The sequence below is a fragment of the Mycteria americana genome, chromosome 3, assembly GCF_035582795.1.
Source record: "Mycteria americana isolate JAX WOST 10 ecotype Jacksonville Zoo and Gardens chromosome 3, USCA_MyAme_1.0, whole genome shotgun sequence".
Taxonomy (NCBI): domain Eukaryota; kingdom Metazoa; phylum Chordata; class Aves; order Ciconiiformes; family Ciconiidae; genus Mycteria; species Mycteria americana.
Window position 1 is genome coordinate 104,847,013 of NC_134367.1, and position 12,756 is coordinate 104,859,768.

Sequence of the window (12,756 nt, forward strand, 5' to 3'; positions counted from 1 at the left end):
TCAAACAAAAATTGATCTTTACTTTTAAGAGAACACACATTCTTACCTGAGACTGCATGGAGGAGACAAACAGGATTTTAGCACTGTTTTGTAAGCATGGGAGTTCACAAAGCTTAGTTTCTGCCTTACTTGTACAACAGAGTTTGCTGATCTGGATTTCTAAGAAAATGCATGTTCCAGCTTAAGTTTTTGCTGCATTTGTTGAATTTAAAAAGTGTCTCTCCAATATGGACACTTGCAAGGATTTTCTTCTCAACCAGTACACTTAATGGGTTTCTTTCCTCTACCCAGCTATCCAGTTGCACAAGTCTTGTAGAAATTCAAGCTTTGTTGCAGTATTTTTGACCCTTCTGTAAAATTTGATTGGTCAGTGAGGGAAGGGGACAGCCACCAAATGATTACATTAGCCTTGTTCCCTACAAACCATGGCAAGAAAACTAGAAGGGCAGAAGAATTGAATTTTGGGTCAGAAAGAAAGGACAGCACACAGCATCAGGCACCTCTAAGTTTGCCAGCTCCAATTATTCCTCATGAAAGGAGGAGAAGATACAGAGAGGAGAATCTCTCAGGGTTGAAAGTGGCAGGTACTTCTCTTCTCTCCTAAACATCTAAAGCAGCAATGGATGCTACCAGAACCAATCAGAAAAAGAGATAAAAAAAAAAAAACCACCACCAAAAAACAACCCACAACCTTCTGTCAAAAAAATGCTGTACTGTTGAAATCTGAACTTTACAAAATGGGTTCAATGCTGCCAAAACCTTGTTTAGAAAAAAAGCGGGGAGGGTGATGAAAGAAGGGGAAAGTGTTCCAACAACATCAAAGCATTCTCTTCTGTGTTGTTAAAATATTTTTTATCTTGAAACGCAAACTTTTTGTGCTGACATATTTCTTTTTGCATGACACAATTTTGAAAATGAAAAAACCCAAAGCAATAGAAAGCTCCCATGAAATTGAACACTGACCAAAACAACTTCCTTTGCTACTCTACTGACCAATCTCTTTTGCTGGAAAATTCTGAAACTTCAGGCTTTGTTCCAAAGTGGAACAAAACATATTCTGAAATCACAAAATGCTTTGTGGAAAATAATACTAAACCACTGATGGAGCTATTATTTGCAAATGCAGGTGGACCTCCAGAGAGAATCATTAGGCCCCAGACTTCTGCTGCGCCAACTAGATAAGCCCACAAGGAATATGAGGAGAATCACTCCATTCATTTCACTCCTTTCTGCACTGGAAGGAAAGGGAAGGACCTAACCTCTGTAAGGACACCCTAAAGCATTGCCAACAGAAAGAAAAAAAAAAAAGTAATTACTGAGATATCTTCATCTCTATAAGGGGAGGGGGAAGATAATTCCACTAAAATCCACATGAAGAAAACCCCCAAGTATGAAAAAACACTACACAATATTCTGACTCTCTTGCCCTATTCTGCATGCACACACAGATTGAGATTCTTCATTCATTCTTTATCATTACTGATGTACAAAAAGGAGTTTTTGTTTAGTTTTCATCTGCACTAGCTATTTGTATGCTACCTTCCAGTTGCCACCATTACAAAGGGCCCTGGACCAACAAATATAAGACACTGCAAGATTATTAGATTTCCCAGCTGTGCTTACAGAAAGCTTCAGCCAGGACAGTCAGATGATAACATAGCAATTTCCAGGCAATGGTTTTCAACTTGTGATTTGCAAAAGCCCATAAACATGCAGAATACATGTAAGGAGTCCACAGAAGGTAAGTAAGAAAAGACAGTTCATTTGTGCCATGCACGTTGGCGAGAGATTTCTAAAAAGGCCTCAACACCTAAAATAAACACTGAACTGTACAGCAGGAAGTAGAAAATAAAGGATTTCAGTCTTTATTAAAGTAAGACTGGGTTTATTCAGCCTTTTCAGAAGCATTGGGAGCGTAAAAGAAGTCTTTCAGAGTATCAGATGTGAAATAGTTTAGTTAAACAAAAGGAAGAAAAAACCCACCATCCTCAAACTGTTACTAGTTGCTCCCACTAGTAATGCAACTGTTGCCTCTTTTGGAATGTTAGTAACAAGAATATATTTATATGAAAGCAGATATTGAAAAGCCAGTGGTCTCCTTCTGGCATAATTCAACCAGCAGTTTTGGTGAAACCAGGGTTACATTCAGATAAAAGTTACTGTAACTCGGCCATTGGCATCCCAGTTCAGAAAGTAACACCCATCGCTTTCTAAGAAAAGAAGAAACCTCATCTTCGTATTACAAAGCGCTCTCAAAGCTATGATGAATGAGCAACAGCACAAAACCCCGAGTGCCGTTCTGCCTTCAGTTTTCATGCAACCAGAATATGTTTGTCCAAGCTCCAGCTGCTGATCATATCTGGCCAGCTCTGAGAATAACGATTCAACAGACTGCCTGAGCTAAAAATGTGTCAAATTATCCAGTGACAGATGGTCTTTCCCGGGTTACTCTTACCTCACGTAATTCCAGCCTCTGAGCGACAGCTTCCAGGCACTCCTGCCCTGTGCTCTCCACGGAGAGGGTGCACTCAATCACATTGCTGTCCAGAAGACGGATCCTTGTCACAAAACAGTTCTTGCTCAAGACGTTGTAGCGTCTGGTCCGTCGCAGTTTCAGCCCGAAAGGCATGGCTGTTGGCCTGGAAGGTCTCCCCTTCCCTGTACTCTTCCGAGAGCTATCAGCACACTTGTCGACTTGCCTTGAAAGCTTCTTCAGTTGGCACTACTCTCCTCCAGAAATGGAGGTAGCTGTCCATTCCCAGGGTGAGCTTCAAGGGATTCCTGCAAAATACATACAAATAAGTAGAGTTAAGTGTGAAATGAGATGTTCCTAAAGATCAGTGGAAAAGAAAAAAGCTTAAAGGAAGACAGTCACGTTTAAACCCATAAAACAAACACCTCCACACACAGAACTGCCAGGCACTTACTACACCCTCCCAGAAGAACACCTTATACAACAAATCTTTCAAAATTCTATTTTGGCACTGAATTTAAAGCCCAGATTTAATTGCAAAGCCATTCTTTGAGAAGCTCAGTACAAACAGCAACTCTACAGGGCACACATCCAGAGGTGCTAACTCTCCCACCATTACCCCCACCACAGGGGTCTATAACATAATCTTCAAGTTAAGTTTTGGTGCCCTCAGGCCAGCTTTGAAAGCTAGCTTAAAAAGCTAAGGAATAGAGGCATTTAAAAGAGGTGCGATTTTGAAAGAAGAAAGGCTGGCTGCAGTCAGCAGGAAATGCAGGCGCTCAGCACCTCTGAAAAAAAAAAAAAAAATCAAACCTAAAGTATGCATGTGAAAGGCAAGAAGCATCCGAGCCATTTCAGAGAAGGCTCCTCTGAGGCAATCCCTGACATTTTGCTCACTTCCAGCTCCAAAGCAATTCTGCATTTCACCCTTTCAGGTGGAATGAGTAACTGCAGGAACAGCTGTCAGAGACCAGGATAAATGTGAGTGGGAGGAGGAGAACACATATTCGAGATATTGTTCCTAATTACTACTCCTAAGATTTACCAGGGACACATGCAACTGTTAAGCTAAAATATAAAGTAGACAGAAGAAGTAGGGATACAGAAATAATGACATTTAAGAAGCTATGATCATCATCTATGAGATCCACTTCTTCTTAAAAAAAAAAAGTTTAGTTAGGAGCAGGTTCAAGCTAAACCAAAACAAAGCATTTGCACTGGCATAACCAGCTTTAAAACGTCACTTTCCACGTGCAGACAGGAATAAAGTAAAAGGCAAATTACTTGCTACCAAGCCTTCCTGGTTTTGTTTGAATATTCTGGCAAAAGAGATGAAGGAACAATAAAGCTGGCATTTAAAAGTCCATTTCTCTTAACAAATAGTACTGCAAAGAAAAACTAGCTCCCATTTCCTTGCTTCTTAAGAGAAGCAAGGGAAAGCATTGCCAGCAGAGTATGCATCATTTAGCTGAATGTGACATTTCAAACAGATAGTACATTGCTCACATGTATCATTTGGCACAGAACTGTGTGAATCAGTTATTTTCACTTTTTACTGAATGTAGTTGCTATGGAGATTATTAGAAGCAGACTGATTGACTACAGTGATTATCATTACGCTAGAAACATAACTATCACATATTTGATAAAGTGTATTTTCCAAAGCTAGTATATCTTGGCATTTATTAGGGGGTTGAAGCAACACAAAACAGAAAAACCCCACACAAACAGAAAACCACAAGCAACCTCTCACTCGTTAGGTGTGCAACTACCCTGATAGTCTACTACCTTTACCAGAGAAAAGCTTAGAGACTGAGAGAAAGGGACATGTGCTATTTGACTGAAGTGCAAACAAACCTATCAAATTAGCTGCTGTAGTTTAATCTCCCATTTCTAACTTTCATGGATACAGACATAATGTATTATTTTCACGATTGCACGAGAGAGCTGTTACACCTTGCATCGCTGTAACATCAGAAGCCATCAAAGACACATGAATAGATCCTCACAACAATCTGTTGAGGCAGGGACGTTTTACCCATGACTCAGAGAAGAGGAATTGAAACAAACATTAGCCAGCTCGTCCAACATCACTCAGGAGAATGGCAGCAGATCTATGTACTAAAACACACAGGCCAGGCTAGTGCTTTAACCCCTAGCCAACTATTTGGCAATTACCTTTCCTACCAACCTAACCAAAACTACAGCACGAAGTTGAAAAGTGGGAAGAATGGAAGGAAATTACAAAGAAGGAAGGGTGTGGAGGACTGTGTCTTATCAAGAACAGCACTTTTGTTCAGTCTCTGGCTTTGCAGATTATTCTAAATTGGACGCATGGAGAGTTTTAGCTAGCCCATTCAATTTAAAAAAAAAAAAAAAAATCTTATCTTGCGTTAGTTAGTTGCACACATTTCCTCGCAGAACATGAGCCATCCTCTGTACAGTAACTGTATCGTTAATAGTAGCCTAAAGATGAAATCAGTGTTAGTAAAAAAGAAGTGATTGGCCTTTCTCACCAGGCACATTGAACACTACAGCTATTGCAGGATAAGCCATCCCAGAAGACTTGTGTGCAAACATGCTACTCTGGGATAAACCCACCAATTCCTGTATAATGGAAATGTTGACATGGATTGCAAATGAATCGTTCCAAGTTATATCATATGCTCAGGTAAACAAGGCCAGTATTTCCTCCATTTTTCAAGAAGCAGTAAAATAAAAGGAGTTTTTCCTCAATTATGCCGAGGGTGATCAGCCAGCACCATTTTCTAAAGATGCGGACATACAAACGGGTTAACGGATGCACTTTGTGTAACAGGGTTTGGGTTACATTTTCATTTAAATATACATGAATGCCTGATGACAGCTCTTTCACATGAAATGTCACACTTAAATTAGTTTCCAATTAAAGAATTAATTGGGATGGCGAGGCTGGGACAGCTTAAACCAGCTCCCATTGGTCCAGCCTGTAACAACTATTAATTCTCAGTTCAATGCACATGTCTAACTTTTCTGTCTACACATCTTCTGGATGTTTGACCAACTTTCCACTTGGGTTTTCTGTTAAGTTGACACTCAGAAAGCTTCTGGTAAGCTTTCTAAATAAGATCTCAAAGGCCCTGGTCGCTTACAGGTTCCTAAGGCAAACAGGGTATTTAGCTTCTTTATGTTTGTATAATTGTAAAAGCATCAGGAGCATCCATTTTTATTCACAGTTATTTTGTAGAAAACTTAAAAAAGAAGACTGGAGATAGAAGGGTTTTGGTCTTCCAAATGAAGGATTATTTCATTACAGGATCTCCTTTCCTGGTTAAAGGGTTGCCAAGGAGCAGCAATGTCCCTAACCAAGTTAACCAAACTATGCAGGTGTTCACAACACTCCCCTCAAACTCACACTTTCACTACCATTAAATCAAAACAAAAAAAAAGAAACTAAAGCAAGCCTATAAAAAGTTCATCAGATAACCATGAACTGGTTCTGCTTTTAGAAAAGGACTTCTACGAATATTTCAGGTGTGAGAGAGACAGACTTGATATCTTTTAAACTGACATCTATTTAAGGATTTATTTTTCCGGAAAGAAACTAGACTGAGCTCTTTACGAACCTTGGGTATTTTTCCTTTTTTTTCTTTTTGTTCCATGTTTTGATTATTTTGGATTCTTTCTTTCCCTTCCCACTGTCATACTTCAAATTAATGTATCAATTGCTCTCTGCGAGTTAAGCTTACTCTAACAAATGTGCTGAACTGAACAAGGTTTTTAGTAGAAGCATAAGCTTGGGAATTTAAACATTCTGCTAAATAGAAATTCCCTTTGTTTAAAGTACATACTTTGTAGGCACATAAAACAAACAAAAAAAATGTCCCCCAACCACGTCCCAGAAACCACAACTACAAAAAAAAAAAAAAAGGCTTTGCAGAAGCACAAACAATTTACCTGCCCATCTAACCACTCATCTATAAGTGAGCCATCACTAATACCTGCTATGAATACCAACTCAAAAGTAAAACCTCAAAATCAGAATTTGAAACAAGGTCCCTCTAAAAACCAAAAGCCTGGCACTAAAACTCTCAAGTATCTCAGAAAGTAACAGTCTGAGAGACTAAGACTTTTGGAATGCTTAGACAGGTGCGCGCTGATGACAGCATGGTACAAAAGCACAGGCATTGCCAAGGAGCAGCAGGAGCAGGGCTGCCCTGTGAGAGGGGATGAGCTGGGAGCCGAGGGTGACCCCGGCAGGGCACCGTCCTCACCCACCGCAGCATGGTCCTTCAGGAGATGAGCTGGATGAGCAGAGCTGGGTGCTGGAAACGGGTCCATCAACAGCCCCAGGCATGGCCAGGGTTGAACCAGGTCCAGGGGCCACCCAGGGAGCCCCATCTGGGGCAGCAGGAGATGGATGAAGTCCACCAACCACAGAGCTCAGCCAGGGACTGACAGCCCCAGGCTGACCACCTGAAATGGAAGTCCCAGACCTGTGGGCAGAGGGTGGGGTGGAAGCCCCAGGTGAGACTGGTCAGGGCCATTAAGGCACACAGGTACACTCAGGGTCTGCACACCCAACATAATTTCCAGGTGCAGGACCAGGCCAGCTGAGTACTCTGACTGCATTTTAAACCTTTAACTCCTATCAGCACACGCTCATTTGAAAGCTAAGCTTCATTCTGCAAAATATTTCTTCTGAAACAGTTTGATGACAAACATTGTGTACAAAATGTAAAATCAAAACAGCTTTTTGAAAAAGCATCTATGCCAAATGCAGTTTCATCAGTATGAAGATGGCCTTAGTGGATTCTTGGTAAAGTTTAATATTCACTTGTTTCAGCAAACCAAGAAAAAAAACTGAACAACAAGCCAACTCCTTTGCTATCATAGACATTGGATTCCTATTTCTTATATTATTTACTTGAAAAAGCCATATGGGTAAAGTCAATGGCTATGGGGAACACAGGGAAGACTGAAGATGGCAAAAGAGGATAAAGAATGAAAACAGATTTGACACAGAATAAAACTAAACCTTTAACCCATGATCTCATTCCAAGCACAACATAAGTTCTCTTAACAGTTTTCACTAGAAAGCAGCTTAAACATGGAGCCTGATACAAACCGCCTGTGTCTCAGCTCAAGACAAGCTTACTTATCTCACTTGATACTACATGTAGAAGCCTTACCAGCATATTGCCTGTGCAAAGGCAGCAGATATGGATGTACGATCTCTCCAATGGTATTTGGATTCCCCCACAACACCACTACATCTTGCAACAGGAGAGAGGAGAAATCACTGAGCATTCTTGCAAGAAATCCTTCCCTGTACAAAAGAGGTTTCAAGAGATACCACTCGCCCATCATTCAACAACAGAATACTGTTAGTCACATACGTGTTTTTTGCTACCTCTGTGTATCTCATATAACCAAGAATATCTTCCAAGCACAACACTGGGCACCAAACTGAAACACCTTCAAGCCGCAGGTGGCACAGCTGTAGTGGTTTAGGGAGAAAAAGGCTTATCACGACCTGGAGCAGTAACACTACCTATTAGCAACCAGCCTTCTTGACTGGCCAGTCCTGCATGAAGAACTAGGGCAGATTCACACTGTGATATGTAACTCAGAATTGCTTCTGATTTTTAAGAAAACTTGATTAGTTTCTGTACAAAATATAAAAATCTCCTGAGGGGTTTAAATTACCTGATGCAGATAAAAATTTGTGCCTTTCCAAAACAGTAATTTTTTTCCTTTATGAGACATTACAGTGAAACTAGCTCAAACCACTAGCACACAAAAAGCAAATAAATAAATATTATGCACCTTTTCCAAACCTAAACCCAAAAGAAGCCAGAAATATGAAAAATTCTTCCTTTGCTCTCCCAAAGTCAGCTGGGGCTGGCCAGAGTTTTTTGTTAGTAGTTTTAAAACACAGACTGAAGGGAGCAAGGGAAGCCACTGGGTGTTTCATGAGGAAGAGGCCGTATGGCAGAAGCAGCTTTGTGTGGTGAAGGGCACCACTCTGGTCATAGGGCATTCTCCTGCTTCCTTAAATTGATTTAAAGGCCAGGGGAAAAGAAAGACTTATAAATAATTAAGGCCAAGATAAGTCTCAGGACATTTCCAAGAACTTTCTCCACTCTTACAGACTTCATATATTTAACTGTACCACATTCAAAGGAGCGTAAAAAAAAAAAAAAAAAAGCATGTGATATGAAATGCACTTAAAGCAGAATGCTTTCTCTCACTTCATTTGCTTTTGTACGTAATTTCTGAAACTCCAGGAAGAAAGCAATTACTGTCAAACTGCAGCCTGTATTTACCAACAGCTCGTGGCACCCCTCCAGCATTCCCAGTGCTGCAGCAGCAGCAGCACACCTAACAGAAGTATGTAACCCTGGGCTGGGCGTCAGACCGCAGCATTTGATGTAAGCTGCAAGTGGTGTGCAAGCCTATGGTTTTAGGGAAGAATAAAAATAACAGTGTACAGGAGACAGGATGTCTGGCACAATCCCGTCTCCATCTAGTTGAGTTCTGTCTAGAGAAGGAAATCTCTCCCTGTGAAACAGCCTTGTCTCCCTCGATTGCTCTCATGTGAGTATTTCATGCAGGTAGAGCATGGCAAGGAGTATTTGTGTACCTGACAAGGTGTCTGTATCCCACCCAGTTATGGGTGGAATTCCCATAAAGCCTGATAAACTCTCAGGAGTCAAATTAATCTCTGGACAGATGAAAGCGGTTTTTAACTCTTACATAATACAAGCCTTCAGCTGCAAGGCCACTGGTTTCAACTACTTGTTTATACAGCCCCTGGCAAGACATGGACCTCATCCCCAGGCATTTAAATCTTTAAAAATTCTTGGGGAGATTTAAGTATTACCCTAATCCAAATAGTAATAAAACCAATAACATTCTCACCTCTCCATTCTGGAAAAAGAGTCAAATTATACTTTCATTTCACTTTTATAACTATTACAATATCCTATGCACAACTTTTAGAAGTCTCTAAGCACCTAGAGATCCCATACCCCTGTGCATGAACAGATGCCAAGGACTCTCTAGGACATTCAAAGCAGAAGACAACAGCTACTGTTACTGCGTGTCACCAGACACCAACACACAGTGGCCAAAGATCAAAAATTGTCTCAGCATTTCTACTTTCCCAATTCCATCATAGCTTTCCCTTCCCAGGAAAATTTCCATTTTCAACCAGATTCATCTTTGCTATAACAGATTTTTTGTGTCTAAGTTGTCCTGTGTTTTCACTGTCTCCCACTTGGGTCAGATTCTGCTTTCAGTAGATCAAATAAAATGTCTGGAGAGGTTTAAATAAAGTCAAAAGAATCACTCCAATTCTGACCAGTTAAAATTCTACCCTTTCTTTCTTCTCTTTTGTTGCAACACCTGCAAAAGTATGTACTCACTACCTCTGAAGTGCATAAATGTTACTGGGTGCACCCTTTGTTATCCCCTCCTCCCCTGCTAAAGCACCACTCTTTTTGCATAAAAACACTTTTCTTGTGCATTCACAGACCAGTTCTATGGAGTTTTGTGGATACAAATCTATCAGGCAGACACCTAATTACTCTTTGGCATCAAGGTGCACAAGTACCAAGTATTTTTGTGGATCTCACTAAGTCAGTGTCCAACAGTCTCTATCACAGAAACTGTGTGAACTTCCCAAACTGCAAATTAGCACCTTATCCATTACTTCCTTTCTCATCGCTCCAGAATACCCTCAACAATCCAACAGGTCTTTAATGGCAACTACTGATGAAGGACTCTTTTTGAGTTAGTGTAAGCATTCCAGTTAGGAGTGACATCTGCATAAAGTAACATATCTAAATGACGCTCAGGTTGCCATTGCGGTCCATTTTAATCCACAAGAACATCAGTAATGAAGCTGGAGTTTTTACCACTCACCTGTACACCTTGTAGAACTTTGTGCTCTAAAGTTAAAAAAACAAAACAGAACAAAATGCCAGACCCCAGTGGTTTTCCTTTCCGAGCAGGAAATGCTGCCTCTCTGTCCACGCCAGGTGTCTGCAGCAGCTCCACCTCTCTGCCATGGCAAGGTTTAGTTCTGCAGGGTACAGCAGTTAACCATTTACAACCTTCTCATACCTTGGCTATGTTATTGCAAGACCTCAAATTAGACACAGCCAAGAGTGATCAGTGCCTGTATGGCACCTAGCCAAGGATGCTGTTTCGTACCTGAGGCAGTCTCATCTAAGAGCTCACTACTGCCAGGAATGGGAGGGAGGTCCTGCTCTCTTGGTTTTTTTCTTTTTCTTTTTTCCCCCCCTCACCTCCTTAATTCCAGGGTGCATCACCACAGCTTGTCTTATGCCAGCTCTGGAAATCTGCTGGGACCTCCTCCTAGTTGAGCCACTTCAGCTCCCTAACTTAGCAATAGAATAGGATCCTTTTCAGCTTGGTTAGTGAGTTTAAATAGCTCATGGTGGAGCCCAGCATGAGTAGCTCACCCGGCACAGGGAAGAGAACAGAACCACACAGCTCAGAGAAAGAAGAATAAGAGCGATTCTGCCTTAATTTACAGCACTCAGTCAGGTCAGCTGAACAGTTTGTGAAATCACAGCCCAAGGAAGGCTCCTGGTCTCAGCAGGCAAGGGAAGTCCCCAGACCATGTTCCCATTCTTCCTATATGGCAAAGCTACATTAGAATAAAAGTTACTTTCTCCAAAATAGCCATTGATTCAAAACACACTATTTTTTTTTTCCAAAAGAAAGCAATTTATTCTGTAATTGAATGTCCTTAAGAGGAGTTAATACTGCAAATTCTAGACGGGTTAATGTTTTCTACATGGACAAACTATTCAGAAGAAGGAAAGTGAGACCAGCATTTTGGTATTTTGGCACAGCCTTCTTTCAGACCTGGTACTACTCCTGTTCTCACCCTTCAGAAAAGGCACCAAAGGCACAAGGTCCTGCATCCTAAATTTTTACTAAACACTTCCTAGCAATCCAAGATCAGGAGAACCTAACCGTTATTGTAAGGGTCAACTATTTTAAATCAATTATACCCAAGTGCCTTAAAACCTCTCAGAAGATTTGAAAAGATTCTTCACTTTTTGTCCCTATTTTACCCCACTGGCTACAATCAGTAGCAACATAGTATCAGCGCCATTTACTTTTTCTTTCAGTTAGTCACCTTTCTGAAAGGTTTTCAACTCCTTCAGGCTCACAGGAGCTATAGTGACTATAGGAGATTACATTTCCTGCTAAATGTGATTGATAGGCATGCAAAACCATTATAAAAACAGTGAAGGATATGCTTAGTAAAAACCACAGAAAAACTTCATACAGTGTGTTTTCATTATTCTCTCATGTTATACAGACATGAGTAAAACTGCAAATAAAAGTTCTAAACACAGGACAACATGAAGAGCAGAAGCAGTAACTCTATTAGAGGCAAGTAATTGAATCAGATACAGAGTAAAATTATACACCCCAGTACATTCACACCAGTTAAACACACACTAGCACAAACTTGTGCCAGTCGTTCTATAATTTCAAATGATGCAATAAAAAGTTTGTTAAAAATAAAGACAAAAAAGTTCAAACACCACCTATCCTGCTTCAATGAAAAAATACCTGTTTTCAAGCGCTGGCTGCAGTTTCACTTCTGTATTGGGATTTTGCAATGGGACGGTGACAAGAGCGCACTTGGAGATTAAGAAGCAAATAGCCACAATGCTTGTGAGACTGCAAGATCTGCCTGCAGCTTGTTACATGGGTACCACCACTCCAGTGTCAGATGAAGACTGGAAGCTGCCTAGCCGCGTTCACGCAATGCTGCTCTCAGCCGAGACCCTGCTAGGAAGGTGTGTTACCCTGGCAAAACGTGGTCCTATGCACTTAATAAAAGGTGTGATATTTCTGCTTCTGCCTTTCTTCTGATTTTAATACGGTTTATACAACTGAGTTTCTACAATTTCTACTCAAACAGTGGTCATGCTTGTGTACCTCCCATTCTCCTTCATGTCCTTTAATATATATATTTGGAAGATTATAAAGTCTTGCAAATGAGCAGAAACTGGGAAAACTTGGGTTATAACTACAGATTTCCAAAATGCATCACACTACCTCTAACTCTAAAGATTGCGAAAGTCAAAAAGGTACCTATTTAATGTAAGGAGGTTCCAACACATTGGGATTCCTTGGCCCACCAGGAAAGAAAATGTTTTCTGAAAAAATCTGTCTTGTAAAACCCAAAGAATCACATATACAACTGGGGGAGAGGGGAAAGATCAGCAAGAAGCACTCAGCTTGCAACA

The 12,756-nt window shown here is 40.7% G+C and overlaps 1 protein-coding gene across 1 annotated transcript in view; it reads right to left on the reverse strand.

Moving 5' to 3' along the window:
- PTPN14 (protein tyrosine phosphatase non-receptor type 14) overlaps positions 1-12,756 on the reverse strand; it is a 122,385-nt gene that overhangs the window by 75,436 nt on the left and 34,193 nt on the right. Inside the window, exon 2 of the mRNA XM_075496418.1 lies at positions 2,456-2,781. Coding sequence (XP_075352533.1) covers positions 2,456-2,629 — 174 coding nt within the window. The 5' untranslated portion in view covers positions 2,630-2,781. The remainder of the gene's footprint in view (positions 1-2,455; positions 2,782-12,756) is intronic.